Below are 18958 nucleotides of genomic sequence, written 5' to 3' on the forward strand. Positions count from 1 at the left end.
GGGACAAAGCAGCCCAACCCTACTGCTGAACCTGGCCTGCCTGGAAGGGGATTTCTGCAGCTTGTGTTTGTCCTTCCAACTGCCGGGGCAGGCAGAGTTCATTCCCCAGCCCATCCGATCGGCTCTGAAGAGCAAACAATCCAGAAATCCCCTTCCCTGCCCGCCTCTGTCTCTGCCGAACTGCGGGGACCTTTGTGTGAACTTCCTGCTCCGCAAAGCTTCCGCCAGGATAGGATAACAGACGATGGGGCACCTGTGCTGGAGGGAGCCAGGACCTGGGTCTCCAGAGTGGCAGGTTTTTTGCCCCTGCTGAATTCCGGGCTGGCTGATTGCCCAGCTCTGGGAACCGCGGACGTGGGAGCCGAAGGTGCCTGTGGCTAGTAGGATAAGAGCAGTGGCCAAGGGACTCTGACAATCACCTGGAAAGGAGCTGGCCAGAAAGCAAGGCTGGGGCAGGGTGAAAGGGAGAAAGTAGCAGTGGGAGAGCGTGAGAGACGGGCAAGGCAGGGAGGCCCCTGTTCTAGGGAGTTAAATATCAGTTAATTGATTAGTCGATTGACCTCATGAATTCTTATCAGTTACTCAACTAGTCTATAGCCCCCAGGCGGGGCCGGCAGCAGTGCGGGGTGACGGCAGCCCCTGTCCAGGGGGGCTGCTCTCCTAGACCCGGCGAGAGCTGCAACAGAGCCGGGCTGCCTACCCGCCTGGCTCCTTAATACCCTTTAAACACAGAGCCGCAGCAGGGCTCTGTCCCAGACCCGGCATGAGCCAGGACTGAGCCGGGCTGCTGGCCATCCAGCTAAAAAATTGGTTAAGTGACTCCCCGTCTCACTGGAGATGAGCCGCATCCCCTGTGACTTCCCTGGCGCTGATGAGGAGCTCCCCGCGCCATAGCCGTTTGGTTTCTATTTTTCTGCGGCAGAGATTTCTAGCTACGAACGCTCAGGCCCCAAAGCCCTAAGAAGCTGGCTAGTCTTCCAAGTGCCACTGGACTCCGTGTTTTTGCTGCAACAGACTCACATGGCCACCTCTGAAACCTGGCAAAGAAATGGGGCTGGAGGGGGTTGAACCTGGTTGGGTCTTATTCTCCTGCGGTTCTCACCTGTACCACAAGGTGGGGCTGGTGCCTCAGTTTCCATGCCACGCCTGGGTCCCCAAAAGTGGGTTTGAACAATGCTTCAGACAGGCACAGTCACTCAGCAGTCGGGGAGAAATCTGGCTCCTCTATTCTGACGGGAGGGTGGCTGGAGCCTCAGAGTTCTGAAATCGCTGGGGCTGCCCCGTAAAGTCCTGTCGCTTAAAGGGCCAAACAGCCCCGGATTTCAGATTTGGCCCAGATGAGCCTGGAGGGAGAGAAACCACCGGCCTGCACCTATTTCAGTGACAAGAAAAGGGAGTCAAACCCAATTCACGCAAGCAATGGTTTGTGAAGTACTTGTGAGACAGATACTGAAGCTGGGCTGGCTTCTGCCTCCGCATGGCCACAGCTAAAGCAAACTGGTGCAACCTGCTTGGCACGGGGATGGAAGGTGCTGCCGTTACGATATCACACATCCACAGCGCCTCTCGTGAGGATTTCAAAGTGCTTTGCAGAAGAGGGTGAGTGTTATTCTTATTGCCTTTTTTACAGAGGGGTAAACTGAGGCAGGGAGTGGGGAATGAAGTACCTCGCCCAGCCTCACAGCAGGGGACAGGAGGAGAACCTAGGAGCATGCCAGAACCCTATCTTCCCTCTGTGCTGCTTCCTATGAAAAGTTTGGCAAAGTTTTCTATGCTGCCCGACACCTCGGTGGCTAGGTTAGAAGTTAGAACAACAAATAGAGTATCAGGTGTGGCCCTGCCCTCAGCGCTAATTAGCCAACCCCCCCTCTAGCCAGAGGCTTAGACATCTGAGTAAATAAGAAATCCGAGATTTAATAGCGAGTTTAGTTCCGCGGCTCCTGAATTGTGAATTTAGGTCAAGGACTGAGGCTGGTCTTCATGGGAGACAAACCTGAGCCTGCTGCTCACACCAGCCCATCACCCTTTGTAGATTTCGGGAGGGAAATTCCATGCAAGTTTTTGACACGGGTTTGTCAGGGAGCCGAGTTAGTCTGTAACTGGAAAAATGTAACAAACAACCAATGGTCTGGTAGCACGTTATAGACGAACAAAACATGGAGCTGGGAGCATGAGCTTTCGTGGGCACAGCCCACTTCTTCGGATGACTGGAATATTGAAAGTCCAGATCCAGGAATAAATAAGGGAAGGGGGGAGAGGAGGAAGAAAAAAGACAGTTAAGCTACAAGAGGCGATGAGAACAATTAGCACCTCCATTGCATGGTGGGTGGTTTGGTGAAGTCATTAGGGTGTGGAAGGTCTGTGCTGGCCTTGTCCCTGATCATTCCAATCTGATAAGAGTCAAATTTGTAAACAAAGTTAAGTTCCAACCCTCCCCTGTGGATTTGGCTTGTGGAATTGGCTTGCAAGACCAGGGTGACTTGGGGATCCATTAACGAGTGTCCAGGCGGATTAAAGTGTTCTCCAACAGGTCCCTGCGTGTTGCCACATTTGCTGCTCCCCCCCCCCCCCCCCGCCGTGTGTGCCTACTGGTCCCGTGGGAAAGGGAGGGGGTGTACAGAGCTCCGGGACACTGGCAAAAGCCTCTGCCCTGCTCTGGTGTGGATCTGTGGGAGAGGGGTTCGGAGGAGGCTGGGGCGGGGGCGGCCTGGCCTTTGCTCATTGGTGGGTGTGCAGCTCGGGAGAAAATCCACTCAAGTGGATTGCGGTGGGAGTCCTGGCTCCCGCCTGCTCTGTGCACTGACGTCCCTATAAAAGAGTAGAAAGGTTCGGGGCCAGAGCCTGGTGGGGCACAGTATCTGTGGAGCCATGGGATCTGGCTTCCTGGGGATTGCCCCTCCCCAGCACAGACCTTCTGGGGGCCTAGCCCCCTGCACCTCCATGATTCTCTTTGTCGCTCCCCCCCAGCATAGGGGGAGTTCCCAGGAGAAAGGGGGCCAATCCCCACGCTGCCAGAATAGGCCAGGAATGTAAGCTCTGGGCTCCCCCTGATGGGGTGGGGAACCTCAGGCCCAGGGGCCCAATGGCAGCCCCTGGCGTGCTGGATCTGGCCCCCGAGGCTCATGGAGCCCCCCTCAGCATTGGGGAGCCTGTGCTGATGCTCCAGTCCCCCCATTGAGGGGCCAAACTCGACTAGCCCCCCCCCCCGCTCTGGTGTGGGGGGGGGAACACGGGGAGGGTTTTTCTCCTTCTCAGCCACATCCGTGAGGGGTTGGGTTTGTTTTTTGCTTCTCATACGTGTGCAGCCCCCGACCCACAAATGGCTCCCCCCACCCATGCTGGCAGTAGCCAGGCAGGCCCCAGAACCAGGGAGCTCAAAGCTGGCTTAGCGCCTCCTTCACCCACCCTGCTGGGCTGACAAGAGACCGGGGCTGGGCTCGGATTAGCGTGGAGGAGCTGGGCCTGACTGTTCACTGTCCTAGCCTGGGGCTCCCCCCGCAAATGCCCCTCCACATCCCCATCCCCATCCCCACCCCGCTGCCTGGTCCTGGGAATTCCCCTCGGCTCTGAGTCAGAGCAGTTTATGTAAAGGACAAACCCGCCCCCCCATCAACAAAGCTGAGGGGGGAGTGTCGGTTTGTTCCTCCCAGGGGTGGAGGTGATGGCTGCCTTGCCTGGCGGAGAGGGGAGGGGGGGGAAGGAGGGAGGCTTACGCTGTGGGTGGAGGCTGTGAGGCCAAGTCTGGATCAAGGGAAAGCGCTTAACGATAATTAATCCCGGCTCCTCTCAGCTGTAGATCTCAATGCACTTTACAAGGAGGCTAATATCATTAGCCCCGTGTTCCAGGTGGGGAAACTGAGGCATGGGGCAGAGCAGTGACTTGCCTGGGGGCTGCAAACAGGAATTTACTTGGCAGCTTAATTCCACAAACGGGAGACCTAACGCAAGGGGTGGGCAACCTGTGTCCCGCGAGCCACGGGGGCTACGCCCTTCCCTACAAGACTAGCTCTCATTGGCATAGTTGTGTGTCTGTACAGCCCCTTGCACAATGGCTCTGAGCCGCAACTGGGACTCACCAGTGCTGGAGGGGTCGGGCCTCCTCTCCCCCAGCCCCCAGGCCGTGTAACAAACCCAGTTCTAGTTTGAAAGCACACGGAAGCCAAACAGAGCCAGCTCAGCCTCCACGCCACGGTAACCTGCCCCCACCAGCCCGTAGCCGGTCACCGAGCGCGGCACATCCCGCTCTTGGCCAGCTACCGGAACAACCGGCGTTTCCAAATCGCACCATACTCAGAGCGGGCGAGAAGGGAGCTCACTTGAAGTTGCAGTGGGGGAGGTCTCGGTTGGGGATCAGGAAAAACCATTGCCCTGGGCGGGTTCCCTGGGGAGTCTCCGTCCCTTGAAGTGTGTCAGTCCCGGCTTGACACAGCCCCGGCTGGGGTGATCGAGGTGGGGCTGGTCCTGCTTTGGGCAGGGGCCGGACGTGATGGCTTCTGAGGGCTCAGCCCACCCCAGGGTTCTAGGATTCTAGGTAGCAGGTGCTGTACCTGTAGGCAAGCCCTCAGTCTTTGCCTAGGGGTGTCTGGAGCCTTAGGATGCGTCTCTAGTTCTCCCTGCCCCTCCACCCACCCTGCCTTGGCCCCGATACCGGCTCCATGTCCTTCCCCCTCTAGGTTCTGCTCCTGAGCGCCACAGGCAAGCAAATCATCTCCTGTTGGCGCAGGGGTGCCCGGCGCAGGGTTTGGGATCATTCTTCCTCTCACCATTGCACCGGGGGTCAGTCCTCAGCTGATGCTGAACGAAACCAGAGACGAGCCTCTAGCTTCCGGCCCCATGGACCTGCTGCTTTGGCTTCTCGCTGGCTTTGCCCCATCCGGCACGTGTACTCCCCTTCCACTCACAGGGCTGAGCATGTGCGAGAAGGGCGGGGGGGGGGGGCGTACAGGACAAGGAAAGGGTGATGCAAAATACCAGCATCCTGGGAAGAGCTCTAGTGGCCCCATGGAGTTACACCCGGGATTATCTTGTGCCTGTGTGTGCCCAGACGCACTCCGGCTGCGTGCGAGCCATGTGGGCGTGGCTGTGCAGGGTATACGGATGTGCGGGCTTTGGGCATGATGCAACCATGTGCAGGAAGTTGCAGGATTATGGGCAGGGGAGGCAAAGAAACTGCCCACGGAGTGCAGGGGCGGGTACCTTTGTGGGGATCTTAGGGGGCCAGCACAGAACCCTAGAACTGGAAGGGACCTCGGGAGTCATCAAGCCCCCTCCCCTGCCCTCACGGCAGGACCCAGCACCGTCTAGATCTTCCCCAAGAGGCGTCTGTCCAACCTGCGCTTAAATAGCTCCAGAGATAGAGATTCCACAACCTCCCTGGGCAATTTATTCCTGTGTTTCGCCACCCGACCGGTGGGAAGTTTTTCCTAATGTCCAACCTCAACCCCCCTGGCTGCAGTTTAAGCCCCTTGCTTCTCGTCCTGTCCTCAGAGGCCAAGGGGAACAATTTCCCCGTCCTCCTTGTGACACCCTTTTAGACACTTGAAAACTGCTCTCGTGTCCCCCCTCAGTCTTCTCTTTTCTAAACTAAACAAGCCCAGTTCCTCCAGCCTTGCCGCAGCTCATGTGCTCTAGATCTTGCATCATTCTCGTTGCTCTTCTCTGGACCCTCTCCAATTTCTCCACATCTTGAAATGTGGTGCCCAGACCTGGACACAAGACTCCAGCTGAGGCCTAACCAGCGCAGAGCATCGCAGAAGAATGACGCCTCGTGTCTGGCTCACAGCTCTGCTGTTCGTGCAGCCCAGAATCATGTTGGTTGTTTTTGTGACGCGTCCCACTGTTGACTCGTAATGAGCTTGTGGTCCACTCTGACCCCTCCATCCCTTCCTGCAGGACTCCTCCCGAGACAGTCGCTTCCCGTTCTGTGAGTGACAGGCCAGCCCCTGTGGGCTGGAAGGCTGAGCTCGGAGCAGGGTTCGGCTCCGGCACACACATCCCCATGGGCAGGCACCCCAGCAGTCCCTAGAACCTGGGCTTCTGCAGCTGAGTCCTGGCAAGGGGAAGTCACAATATGGGGCCTACGATTTACCAGAGAAAAGTCAGGGCCAGGCCTCCCACCCCTGCACCCCTGAGCTCTGAGATCATCTGGATCCAGCCCCTGCCCCGTCCTCAAAGGCCAGCCCTCAGGCTGGTCCCCTGGAGCCGTGGTAAGGAAGAGGGGCTGGACTGGAGCAGCATCAGCCTCCGGGCCTGGCTGCCCCACAGCATCTGCCAGGGAACAAGCCCTAGGAAAGCTGCAGCTTTGCCCGCCCAGCGTGGGAGCCAGGATTCGAGCAGGCTCAGGCAGCCGCTGTGTTGCTAGGTAACCGGGCCAGAGGATTTTGCGATGCCAGTCACGCAGCCGAAGTTCCCACCCCTCCCTCAGGGCCACTGCGCTTCCTGCCAAGGGGTCTCCACATTCAGCGCTCACCTCTGGGATGCTCAGGCAGGTACCGGGGCCAGACGCCCGCATGGAGCAAGGAGGGGCCCAGATCCAGAGCTGGCATCTCCCCTGCTGGGTGCTGTGATCGGCAGGGAGGGTCCCCAGGGCAGCTGTGGGTGGAGGGGGAGAGATGGGAGGGCAAGCTTTGACCCCCCCCAGCTCCCCATTGTGCCACGCCCACCGGGTGTCCTGCTTGTGCCCCTGATGTGCTGCGCCGTGGGCAGCTTGGCTTGGCCTCAGCCTCCTGGCACCAGGCAGGGGCTTTGGAGTTGGGAGCGAACGGCACCTGGGAAGCATGGCACCGCCGGGCCTGGTGGGAGGGCAGCAGCGCGCTGGCACGCGGCAGGTCGAGCCGCTGGGTGAGCGAGCAAGGCACCGGCTGAGCATGGGCCAGCTCACCAGGCTGCCGGCTCCTGGGCGGGGGATTTGATGCGGGGGTGGGGATCTGGCGATGTGTGTGGGGGGGTGTACAGAGCTATTGCTGCCCAGCCCTCGTTTCCATGGAAAGCGGGGACCAGCGTGCCTGGCCGGTGGCCTCGCAACGCAGGGATCCCTTGGGGGGTGAGTGTCTAGGAGCAGAGCAGGTCCCTGGGAACTCGCCGCGGTGGCACCGTGGTCTGCATCTGAGAACTGCATGCAGCCAGGCCAGGCTGGCGTCCTGCCCCGGCACCCCCTGCATCCGGCCGGTTTCTCCGAGGGTGTAAGGAGCGAAGACACGGCAGTGGCCAGGGCTGGTCCCAGCCGAGGAGCACCCCGGGGTGCTGCTGTGACAGGAGTGCGGTGCCCACGCTCCAGGGAGGGACAAAGGTCCATTGGTCCTGTCAGCTGGGGGGGGGGGGGGGCTGAGCTCCCCATGCTGCTTCCCAGCTGGGGGGGTGTGTCCCTCTGTCTGGGCCTGGGGTTTCCAAGCCCTGTGGGTGCAGGAAGGGAGGTGGGGGGGGCAGCAACCACCCCCCCCCCCCGCCAGGAGAGGGCTGCGCCCCAGTCCCCATCTCCAGCTGCAGGTGCGGGGAGGGGGCGCTGAGCCGCCCCCGCGCCTCCCTCCCGTTGGGGGGCAGGTATCAGCCCCCCCCGCCCCTTCCTTTGTTCGCCGGCCCCGGGCTCGCCATGGAGACGGGAGCGCAGCGGAGCCTTGCGCGCAGGCTCGCTCCCCCCGCCCCAATTCAGCCCGGACCCCCCCCCCCCCCGGCTTTGTGCGAGCGGCAGCGGCGGCAGCAGCGGAGCCTCCCGCCGGGCCCCCGGCAGGGCGCGGCGCGGCGAGGTGAGTGGCCCCCGGGCCCGGCTCTTCCCCGCCCAGCGCCGGACAAAGGGCCGGTCCCGCTTCTGCTGCAGCCCGGGGGGGGCGTCGCAGATTCCCCCCGCCCAGGCCCTGGCTCCGGCCGCGCTGCAGCCAGCGGGTCCCACGGCCAAGCCCCCTCCCCGGCCATCGGCTGGGGCTGGCCCGGTGCCCCCCCGAGCTGGGGTGCGCCCCCCACCCAGCCCCTCCCCCGAGCCGGGGTGCGCCCCCCTGTCCAGCCCCTCCCCGAGCCGGGGTGCGCCCCCCTGCCCAGCCCCCCCCGAGCCGGGGTGCGCCCCCCTGTCCAGCCCCTCCCCGAGCCGGGGTGCGCCCCCCACCCAGCCCCTCCCCGAGCCGGGGTGCGCCCCCCTGTCCAGCCCCTCCCCGAGCCGGGGTGCGCCCCCCTGTCCAGCCCCTCCCCGAGCCGGGGTGCGCCCCCCTGTCCAGCCCCTCCCCGAGCCGGGGAGCGCCCCCCTGTCCAGCCCCTCCCCCGAGCCGGGGTGCGTCCCCCACCCAGCCCCTCCCCCGAGCCGGGGTGCGCCCCCCTGTCCAGCCCCTCCCCGAGCCGGGGTGCGCCCCCCTGTCCAGCCCCTCCCCCGAGCCGGGGTGCGCCCCCCACCCAGCCCCCCCCCGAGCCGGGGTGCGCCCCCCACCCAGCCCCTCCCCCGAGCCGGGGTGCGTCCCCCACCCAGCCCCTCCCCCGAGCCGGGGTGCGCCCCCCTGTCCAGCCCCCCCCGAGCCGGGGTGCGCCCCCCACCCAGCCCCTCCCCCGAGCCGGGGTGCGCCCCCCTGCCCAGCCCCCCCCGAGCCGGGGTGCGCCCCCCCCCAGCCCCCCCCGAGCCGGGGTGCGCCCCCCTGCCGAGCCCCCCCCCCGAGCCCCCCCCCGGGGGGTGCGCCCCCCTGCCGAGCCCCCCCCGAGCCGGGGTGCGCCCCCCTGCCGAGCCCCCCCCGAGCCGGGGTTCACGCCCCAGCCTATCCGAGCCGAGATGCGCCCCCCGACCAGCCCCCTCCCAGAGCCCCCCACCTCCCCAGCCCCCCCCCCCCCCAGCCGAGATGCGCCGAGCGGGGGTGCGCCTCTGCCCAGCACCAGGACGGGGGAAAGTTTCCTGGCAAGGCGGGGCCCCCATCGGGATTAATCCTCCCCCCGCCCCCTCCGCCCCACCGAGCCTGGCTCCTGTCGCGACAGGCGCCCTATCGCAGTCCCTCGCCGCGGCTGCAGCGCCACCAGGGGGCGCGCTTCCCGGCTAGCCCGTGGGCGGTAATACAGGCGGGGCTCTGGCAGGCTGGGCAGCGAAGGGCGGACCCGCCCCCCCCCCTCCCCCGCCCGCCCACTTGCCATCCGCTGCCTCTCAGCTTCTCCCACCTGCCTGGGGGCTCCCCAGCCCCTCCCTGGCGGGATGATGGTGCAGGACACCCCTTGGTCTGCCCTTCTGTCTAGCGGGGGGGGGGGGGGCTTAGCTGTGGGGACCCGCAGAGCCCCTCCCTGCCCGTGTGCGCCCTGCTTTATACCCTCCCCCCCGCCTCCTTTTCCAGGAGCAGTTTCAATCCCACCGCAGCCGCACCGCCCGGCCCTGGGGTCCTGCCCTCGGCTCGGCGCTGGCCCCACGACTCCCCGCCCCACCCCTGTCCTGCCCCCAGGCGGGTGCACCGAGTGCCCAGCCCGCAGGCCTCCGAGTGTTTCCCCCAGGCCAGCCCGGGCGGGGCGTCGATTGCCAGCTCTTAGCCAGGCAGCCAGGGGGATGGCCGCCGGCTGGGGGCAAGGCGGGCGCCGGGGGGGCGGAGGGCACTGCAGCTGCTGGGAGCTGCCCCCTCCCCCTCAGCCAGCGCTCCAGGGCCAGCATGGTCCTGGAGCCCCTATGATTTCGCCCCATAGACAGCCCCCCTCCCTCACCCGCTGTGCCACTGAACTAACACTGCCATGTGTCTCCGGCCCTAGACTGACCCAGGCGAGCTCCTGTCGCCTGCCCCCTGAGCGGACACCATGATCTCCCCGAAGGAGAAGTCCAAGGCCCCCAAGGACAGCATGACGCTCCTTCCGTGCTTCTACTTTGTGGAGGTGGGTGGGGACGTTTCCAGTGGGGCAGGGTGGGCGCCGAGGGGCAGGACGAGAGAGGCTGAGTCCTGCAGGGGCGGAGGAGGGGGAATGAGTGGGAGAGGATTCCAGTCGCCTTTCTGGGGCTGAGTCACTTGCTGGAGCTGATTCCCAGTTGCTCCTTTGCTGTGCAGGGGGCCTGGAGGGAGGAGCCGAAAGTGGCTTTATTTGTCTTTGTCCCCCCTCTGCTTGGAGGCAGCAGATGAGGCGGCTTGATCCTGGGCGTATCTTATACACTGCTTCCCGGGACGCCCAGCAAGCTCCCCGTAGTGCAGTGTGCACTGGCCATGCGCCCAGTAAGCTCCCCGTAGTGCAGTGTGCACTGGCCACAGGCCCAGCAAGCTCCCCGTAGTGCAGTGTGGACTGGCCACACGCCCAGCAAGCTCCTCGTAGTGCAGTGTGGACTGGCCACACGCCCAGCAAGCTCCCCGTAGTGCAGTGTGGACTGGCCACACGCCCAGCAAGCTCCTCGTAGTGCAGTGTGCACTGGCCACACGCCCAGCAAGCTCCTCGTAGTGCAGTGTGGACTGGCACAGGCCCAGCAAGCTCCCCGTAGTGCAGTGTGGACTGGCCACACGCCCAGCAAGCTCCCCGTAGTGCAGTGCGCACTGGCCACAGGCCCAGCAAGCTCCTCGTAGTGCAGTGTGCACTGGCCACAGGCCCAGCAAGCTCCCCGTAGTGCAGTGTGCACTGGCCACGCGCCCAGTAAGCTCCCCGTAGTGCAGTGCGCACTGGCCACAGGCCCAGCAAGCTCCCCGTAGTGCAGTGCGCACTGGCCACAGGCCCAGCAAGCTCCCCGTAGTGCAGTGCTCACTGGCCACGCGCCCAGCAAGCTCCCCGTAGTGCAGTGCGCACTGGCCACGCGCCCAGCAAGCTCCCCGTAGTGCAGTGCGCACTGGCCACGCGCCCAGCAAGCTCCCCGTAGTGCAGTGCGCACTGGCCACGTGCCCAGCAAGCTCCCCGTAGTGCAGTGCGCACTGGCAACGCGCCCAGCAAGCTCCCCGTAGTGCAGTGTGCACTGGCCACGCGCCCAGCAAGCTCCCCGTAGTGCAGTGCGCACTGGCCACGCGCCCAGCAAGCTCCCCGTAGTGCAGTGTGCACTGGCCACGCGCCCAGTAAGCTCCCCGTAGTGCAGTGCGCACTGGCCATGCGCCCAGCAAGCTCCCCGTAGTGCAGTGCGCACTGGCCACGCGCCCAGCAAGCTCCCCGTAGTGCAGTGTGCACTGGCCACGTGCCCAGCAAGCTCCCCGTAGTGCAGTGTGCACTGGCCACGTGCCCAGCAAGCTCCCCGTAGTGCAGTGTGCTCTGGCCACGCGCCCAGCAAGCTCCCCGTAGTGCAGTGTGCACTGGCCACGCGCCTAGCAAGCTCCCCGTAGTGCAGTGCGCACTGGCCACATGCCCAGCAAGCTCCCCGTAGTGCAGTGTGCACTGGCCACGCGCCCAGCAAGCTCCCTGTAGTGCAGTGTGCACTGGCCACATGCCCAGCAAGCTTCCCGTAGTGCAGTGTGCACTGGCCACGCGCCCAGCAAGCTCCTTTCTTGGATTCGGGTGCAAAGAGAGCTCATGTGCCTGTCCTTCACTGGTCGGGGGGAGCCCTGGCAGGGCCGTACTCTGGAAGCTGTTTCCACCTGTCTCACGCTGCAGGGGGGCCGCGTGTCTGAGAACTGGGGCATGCGGCTGCCTGGCCCGTCTCCTCTGTCTCAGTCTCTATGAAAATCTTGCCCTTGGAGACGCTCCCTGCAAAGTGGGCCACACACAGGAGTGTGGGCAGGGGGCGAGGGTGGGTAATTCGGGGCTGGCCGTCATGCCCCTCTGGGCCAGGAGGAACGAGAAGAGACACTAGGCCTAGGGGGAGGAAAGAACCAGGCAGAGGGTCTGTTCCTCATTTACATTGGAGACTGGAGCCCAGGTGTGACAGGTGCTGTACAGTGGTTAGAGCGGGGAGCCGGGACGCCTGGGGTCTGTTTCCAGTGATAGGAGCAGGGGAGTGCGGTGTAGTAGTTAGAGCAGGGTGATTGTGAGCCAGGTCGCCTGGGGTCTGTTTCCAGTGATAGGAGCAGGGGAGTGCGGTGTAGTGGTTAGAGCAGGATGATTGTGAGCCAGGTCGCCTGGGGTCTGTTTCCAGTGATAGGAGCAGGGGAGTGCGGTGTAGTGGTTAGAGCAGGGTGATTGTGAGCCAGGTCGCCTGGGGTCTGTTTCCAGTGATAGGAGCAGGGGAGTGCGGTGTAGTGGTTAGAGCAGGGTGATTGTGAGCCAGGTCGCCTGGGGTCTGTTTCCAGTGATAGGAGCAGGGGAGTGCGGTGTAGTAGTTAGAGCAGGGTGACTGGGAGCCGTGGCTCCTGAGATCTGTTTCCAGCCCCGGAACGGGAGTGGTGACTTGCCTTAAGAAGTGATTATGATGCGATTTTCAGGCCCTTTGGAGGCAGGTCTATAGCTCTAGCGAGGCAGAGGCATGAACCTGAGCCACTGAACCATGCTCCTGCCTCCCCCCGGCTGCTTCCTCCCTTCCCCTCCCCCAGCTCCCCATCGTGGCTTCCTCCATCGTGACGCTCTATTTCCTGGAGCTGACCGACCTCTTCAAGCCTGCCAAGGTGGGGTTCCAGTGCCACGACCGGGCCCTGTCCATGCCGTACGTGGAGACCAACGAGGAGCTGATCCCTCTCCTGATGCTGCTCAGCCTGGCCTTCGCCGCCCCCGCCGCCTCCGTACGTAGCCAGGGCCGGGGTGCGGCGCTTCGCTGGGGCCGGGAGGGCTGAGATAGGGGGCGAGGGACCCCCGGAGTAGGGCGCTGGGCAGATTTCGCCTCCACTCTCTACAACTGCAGGAGCCTGTCCAGCCTCAGGCCTGGGCTAACTTTTACCCCTTCTAAGTCCCCTCTGCCCCTGCCTGGAGCAGCCCCTGCACCGGGGCTCTTACCTAAACCAGGCAAAGCTGGGCCAGGTTTCGGGGCCCCCAGGCACCAGCCCCCTCATACGGTGGAGCAGTGATAATGTGGGAGGGGGTCGGGAATGGGCTCCCTGGGAGCTCCCCTCGTGCCAGCCCTCCTGCCCCACTCCCTACAGCGCCCCCTGCTGGCAGGGCTGGAGTAGCTGGGAGCTCCCCCATCACCCGTGTTCCTGCCCCACTCCCTACAGTGCCCCCTGCTGGCAGGGCTGGAGTAGCTGGGAGCTCCCCCATCACCCGTGTTCCTGCCCCACTCCCTACAGCGCCCCCTCCTGGCAGGGCTGGAGTAGCTGGGAGCTTCCCCATCACCCGTGTTCCTGCCCCACTCCCTACAGCGCCCCCTCCTGGCAGGGCTGGAGTAGCTGGGAGCTCCCCCATCACCCGTGTTCCTGCCCCACTCCCTACAGCGCCCCCTCCTGGCAGGGCTGGAGTAGCTGGGAGCTCCCCCATCACCCGTGTTCCTGCCCCACTCCCTACAGTGACCCCTGATGGCAGGGCTGGAGTAGCTGGGAGCTCCCCCATCACCCGTGTTCCTGCCCCACTCCTTACAGCGCCCCCTGCTGGCAGGGCTGGAGTAGCTGGGAGCTCCCCCATCACCCGTGTTCCTGCCCCACTCCCTACAGCGCCCCCTGCTGGCAGAGGGCAGGCCCTGCCCTGTGCCAAACCCCCTGTGTTTCTGCGCCTCGTTCTCTGACGCCCACACGCCCCCGTGCTGCCCCGGCTGGGGGTCCCCCCTGAGCTCTGCTCTGCTCCCCAGATCATGGTGGGCGAAGGTATCGTCTACTGCCTGCAGTCCAAGCTGAAGGGGCGCAGCGGGGCGGAGGGGAGCATCAACGCCGGCGGCTGCAACTTCAACTCCTTCCTGCGCAGGACTGTCAGGTTTGTGGGTAGGTTTTGCTGCAGCCCCGGCTGGGGCCTCTCAGTTCTGCTCCTGGGGGGAGCCTCCTGCTGAAGCAGCTGGGGCTGGGGGAAGATGGGGCGGCAGCGGAGGGGGGGCCCGGGAAGCCCGTGCCTGTTGGAGCGTGGCCTTCGGCAGCACGGGCATCAGCGTGGGCTCCACAGCCCCCGGGGCAGCCTCTCTTCGGGACTCTCCGGTTCCCACACCGCACGCCTGCCCTGTGGCCGCACCCCAGAGCTGGCTGCATTTCACGGGGGTTGTGGCCTGCGGCGCTGCGGGAGGACAGGGGCTGCGGAAAAGGAAAATGTGGATTGCTCCGGGGCGCTGCCACGCCTGGCCTTGGCCCAAAGCAGGGAGTAGAAAAAATAATCATGCGGGAGGGGGCAGAGGCCCATTTGTGGCTTCCCGTGGCTCTAACCCACGACCTGCTCCTGGTTCCCCCAGGGGTCCACGTGTTCGGACTCTGCGCCACGGCCCTGGTGACGGACGTGATCCAGCTGGCCACCGGCTACCACGCCCCCTTTTTCCTGACCGTCTGCAAGCCCAACTACACGCTGCTGGGGACCTCCTGTGACGCCAACCCCTACATCACCCAGGACATCTGCTCGGGCCAGGACCACGGCGCCATTCTCTCCGCGAGGTACGTCCAGTGTGTGGGGCCCGGGCCGGCTCCTCGCACCATCGCCCTGTCGAGGCCGCGCTGCGTGTCCCACGCTCAGGCGTGGCCAGGCCCCTGCCAGCACAGGGCTGGGCCGCTCCAGCTCACCTTCCTTTCCCTTGGCAGGAAGACTTTCCCATCCCAGCATGCAACGCTCTCAGCTTTCGCTGCTGTCTACGTGTCGGTGAGTTCACCCGCCTCCCTCCTCATCTCCCTGACGGGCAAGTGCCGGCTGGTGCGAGCACGTGCGCCCATGGACACCGGCAGGCCCACATGCTCACAGCAACCACTCCCTCGTGCATGCAACTGTGCAGCGCCTTCCTCGTGCAAGCCACTTCACTGTGCACTCCCCAACACACCCGTAGTACCCTGCACACGCGCAAACACCTTGTGGTGCCCCCACCAAGCCCGTCCCCCACCACACAGGCACAGATACATGCACCCAGCGCCCTGCCTCGTGCAAGTGCAAACACACCCACACTGCCCTCCCGGCACAAACGGCCCCTCGTCGCACACCCACGTGCGCACACACACAGAGAGCTTTGCTCACCCATGCGCAGACACACGCCCGGCTAACGGAAGCCCAGCCCTCCTGGGACTGGACGAGGGCTCCCCGGGCCGGGCAGGGAGGGGATCACCTCCCTACCCAAGATCCTTGGCTCCCCAGCCCACCCCACGCTCTGCCGTGGCTCTGACCAGCCGCTGCTCCCCCCTCTCCCCAGATGTATTTCAACTCCATCATCTCGGACAGCACCAAGCTGCTGAAGCCCATCCTGGTCTTCGCCTTCGCCATCGCCGCCGGCGTCTGCGGCTTGACCCAGATCACCCAGTACCGCAGCCACCCCATCGACGTCTACGTGGGCTTCCTCATCGGCTCCGGCATCGCGGCCTACCTGGTGAGCTCCCGGCTGGACCACGGGCGGGGGCAGAGCAGGCAAGGGGAGGTCCTGCCTTCCCAAAACCGCCCACCCTGCCACGCCACGGTAGCCCGGCCCACAGCTGGGTTGGACGGGGCTTGGCTGGGGGAGGAGGAAAGGCTGTGAAGGGGCGTGGTCTCGGGGAAGGGGTGTGGCTTTGTGGGAAGGGGCAGGGCTTCAGCTTCCGTCCCAGCTGGACCTTCACTAGGCTGGACCCTGGTGGGAATTTCCTCTGGCCAGGGGCTAGTGTGAGCCCTTGGCCCCCTGCCCACCTGGCATCCTACTGCTTAGAGCTCCAGCCACCCCGGGCCCAGGGGGAGAGCTGGCATCCTGGAGGGTGCCAAGGGAGGATGCTACCGTGTGCGCGCGCCCAGGGCTCTCTGACCGCTGGGCCCTTCTCGCCCTGCCAGGCGTACCACGCGGTGGGCAACTTCCAAGCGCCGAGCGAGAGGGCCCCGGCCCACCCGCCCGCCAAGGACGCCCTGCGGGCCCTGACGCAGCGGGGCCACGACTCGGTTTACCACCAGAACAAGTCGGTCAGCACCGACGAGCTGAACCCCCAGCCCCGGCTGGACGGCGCGAACCGCCCGGTCCCGCGGGAGAAGAACTCGCTGGGCAGCCTGAAGCGGGCCAGCGTGGACGTGGACCTGCTGGCCCCCCGCAGCCCCATGGGCAAGGAGAACATGGTGACCTTCAGCAACACCCTGCCCCGGGTCAACACCCCCTCCATGGACGACCCCGCCCGGCGCCACATGACCATCCACGTGCCCGTGGACGCCTCCCGCTCCAAGCAGCTCATCACCGAGTGGAAGCAGAAATCCCTGGAGGGCCGGAGCATGATGCTGGCGGAGGAGGCCAGCGGCCACGCGAGGCCCGGCTGCGAGCCCGGGGGGGCTGAGGACGAGGAGCACGTCCCCGCCTCGCTCTACCCGACGGTGCAGGCCCGCACGGCCGAGCGGGCCGCCATGGGGCCCCGGGTTCTCATCCAGCCCCGGCCGGGCGCCTCCCAGCTGGTCCACATCCCCGAGGAGAGCCAGGGCAGCGCCAGCCTCTCCCCCAACAGCAGCTCGGCCGTGCGGGCCAAGTGGATGATGATGGCGGAGAAGGGGGCGGCCCAGCGGGTGGCCAACCCGCCTCGCCTCATGCAAGTCATTGCCCTGTCCAAGCAGCAGGGCCTGGTGTCGGTCACCCCCAAGCACTCGGAGACCTCGTCGTCCTCCACCAGCTCCGACTCCTCCCAGTACCGCTCGCCCTCGGAGCGGGACAGCTCCAGCATCGTCACCATCGACGCCCACGCGCCGCACCACCCCGTGGTGCACCTCTCCTCCGGCAACGGGCCCTGGGAGTGGAAGGCGGCCCAGAAGGGCTCGGACGGGCCGGATGCCTACGAGCTGAGCGAGCTGGGCAAGGATTTCCGGGCCTTCCGGCCCACCAAGAGCGCCGGCGTCTCCCCGGGCTCCTCCGTCAGCGACATGGAGCAGGACGAGCCGCGCTACGGCAGCGTGGCCACCATCAACGTGGCGGGCGAGCGGGGCGAGGGCGTCCCGGAGAGCGTGCTCGGCCCCGCCAGCCGGGAGTCCACCCTGCGGAGGAAGCCCCCCAGCCTGGCAGCCGGCGAGAAGGACGGACACACGGACAGCGAGGCGGAAAACTACTACAAGAAAATCCAAGCCAACCGGCGATTTAAGGAGTGACCCCCGGCCCGGCTTCCACCCGCCTGCCTCAGCCCAGGGCAGCTGGGGGGTTCCTGGCCGGCTGGCTGGCGAACCCGCGCCTCCGCATGCTGCTGCCCTGGGCCGGGATGCTGCGAGCTTCCATCCTGGGGCCCTTCCGGGGAGTTCACTCCAGGGGCCTCAGGACGGAGCAGCCCGCAGAGACGCTGCGAGGGGAGCGGTGGGACTCGCTGCTGCAGGGACCACGGACAAGCCGCCCGCCCCGGGACGCCGCTGCCGCGGTTATGTACATGATACCCAGGTGCTGTGGGGCCGGGCAGGCTCTCGTTTATTCGGCTGGCGGGGGCGGGGCGACCGCATGACCTCGGCAAGGCCACGCAGGGCTGGAGCTGCCAGCGGACCAATGAGGCGACGGAGTCCGGCCTTGGCTGTGGGTCTGTTTGCCTGGCGGGCGGGGACCTGGACCGTGTCCTGCGTCAGGGCCGGCTCCGGCCTCCCCGTTTCATTCGCCTGGGCGCCCGAGGCTCTCGGGCCTGGTGCCAGCTCCCCGGCGGCTGCGGGGAAGGAGCGAGCGGACGAGCCGGGGTTTGTCGCTGGCTGCCCAGGGGTTTTGCAGGGGCTCCCGGTCCAGGTGTCACTGCCGGCCTGCACCCCCTGTGCTCAGCCCCTCGGCCATGCCTGGGGGGGCCCACCCCAGGGCTCCCTGCGGGCGGGCGGGGGGCCTCCCGGACAAAGTTTCAGGGGGCACTTGGATAAACCCCCCAGGCTTTGCTGCTTGTCCAGGCAGCTCCGTCCTGCTGGCGCTCGACCGCCCCCACCTGGGCCAAGCGTGGGGCAGGGTGTCGGGGGGGGGGGGGGTCCAGGCTCTGGCAGAGGGACACCGTTAAATCAGCAGCTGGTGCTGTGGGGCAAAGGGGTTTGGCTGATTTTCTCTTGGGGGGCACCCACCCGCCCGGGCTGCTTATTGCCTGTGCCGGTCGCGGGGGAACCGAGGGCGCCCTGGGGCTGCTTTTGTCGTCGTCATTTGCCCCACGACCAATGGCCGCTGGCTCCCCCAGGACAGGCCGGTCGCCGTGGGTCTGACCCCAGCCTAGCGACGCCGTCTGGCCCTTCGTGGGCTCTGCAGTGGGGCCCTGCGTGGTCCAGGCGGGAGATGCTGATGGGACGGGGGCACGGAACCGGAGTCCTTGGGCGCTAGCCAGCCACGGTGTGTGATCCCCAGGCCTGGGGGCAGTGGACGGGGGGGGCATGGGAGGTCTTGGAGGGGGGTGGAGGTTGGGAGGTTGACATGGGGACACACCCTCTACAGCGAGGGGGGCATAGCAGGGCGGCGGGGCGGAGGGTGTGGGGGGAGGGGAAGTGCACAAACCCAGGTTCCTGACGGTGCCACGTGCGGTGGGTGCTGGAACCCAAGCTCAAGGAGGGGATGAAGCTTTCCAGCCCGGGGGCTCCTTTGCCTGCCCCTTGGCTCGGGTCCCTCTGCTCCTGCAGCCTCGCCCCTTGACCTGGTCCCTGGCTCTGGCTGGCGGGGGAGCGGGGAGGTAGGAAGCTGCCTGGGCCCCGGCAGTGGGCAGGAAGGGGGCGTCCCCTGGCATGGAGCGCCGGGGCTGCCGGAGCTGGGGCGGGACTTACGGGGTCATGGTGTGAAGCTGCCGGGTGCAGCTCCTAGCGCCGCGCCAGCTGGAAGCAGGGCTGGCCGGGTCGGGGGCTCGCCCGGGCACCGGGCCCGTCCCTGGACTGTCCGTGCATCGGCCGGGCACTGGCTGAGCGGCCGGATGTGAGAAGAAATAAATGACTGAACCTGAGCAAGTCTGTGCTTCAGCTGGGGGGGAGGGGGGGGGCAGAGCCTGGGGGCCCAGCAGGGAAAAGGCCAAGATGCTCCCGGTCGCACTGGGCCCGGGTCTGGGCGCTGTTCCGCCGGCGCCCATGGTGCAGAGGCCACGTCCCACTTGCAGGTCCATCAGCCCAGAGGGCACGAGCTGGAAGAGAACCCAGGAGTCCCGGGCCCCCAGGCCCTGCT

At 65.6% G+C, this 18958-nt stretch overlaps 1 protein-coding gene across 2 annotated transcripts; it reads left to right on the forward strand.

The window, feature by feature from the left end:
- Positions 1-253: 253 nt before the first annotated feature.
- On the forward strand, positions 254-18743 carry PLPPR3 (phospholipid phosphatase related 3). 2 transcript variants are annotated; one of them, XM_075902626.2, is made up of 8 exons: positions 254-1599; positions 9694-9813; positions 12369-12554; positions 13550-13679; positions 14135-14330; positions 14475-14532; positions 15071-15244; positions 15676-18743. In XM_075902626.2, exons 2-8 carry the CDS (start codon positions 9739-9741, stop codon positions 16957-16959), a joined length of 2103 nt encoding a protein of 700 aa, XP_075758741.1. In that variant the 5' UTR covers positions 254-1599; positions 9694-9738; the 3' UTR covers positions 16960-18743. The 2 variants fall into 2 exon arrangements, with proteins under 2 accessions (XP_075758741.1, XP_075758740.1); XM_075902625.2 differs by lacking the exon at positions 254-1599 and adding an exon at positions 7591-7742.
- The last annotated feature ends 215 nt before the right edge of the window (positions 18744-18958 follow it).

This window comes from Pelodiscus sinensis, chromosome 32, assembly GCF_052426305.1.
Source record: "Pelodiscus sinensis isolate ZL-2025 chromosome 32, ASM5242630v1, whole genome shotgun sequence".
In the NCBI taxonomy this organism is placed as follows: Eukaryota; Metazoa; Chordata; order Testudines; family Trionychidae; genus Pelodiscus; species Pelodiscus sinensis.

Excerpts from the sequence above, each read along its gene's own strand:
- PLPPR3 (XM_075902626.2), top strand. The coding sequence starts at position 9,739 with ATGATCTCCCCGAAGGAGAAGTCCAAGGCCCCCAAGGACAGCATGACG. Across the intron at positions 14,533-15,070 it reads TCGCTGCTGTCTACGTGTCG|ATGTATTTCAACTCCATCAT; the intron begins GTGAGTTCACCC and ends CCCTCTCCCCAG. Across the intron at positions 15,245-15,675 it reads CCGGCATCGCGGCCTACCTG|GCGTACCACGCGGTGGGCAA; the intron begins GTGAGCTCCCGG and ends TCGCCCTGCCAG.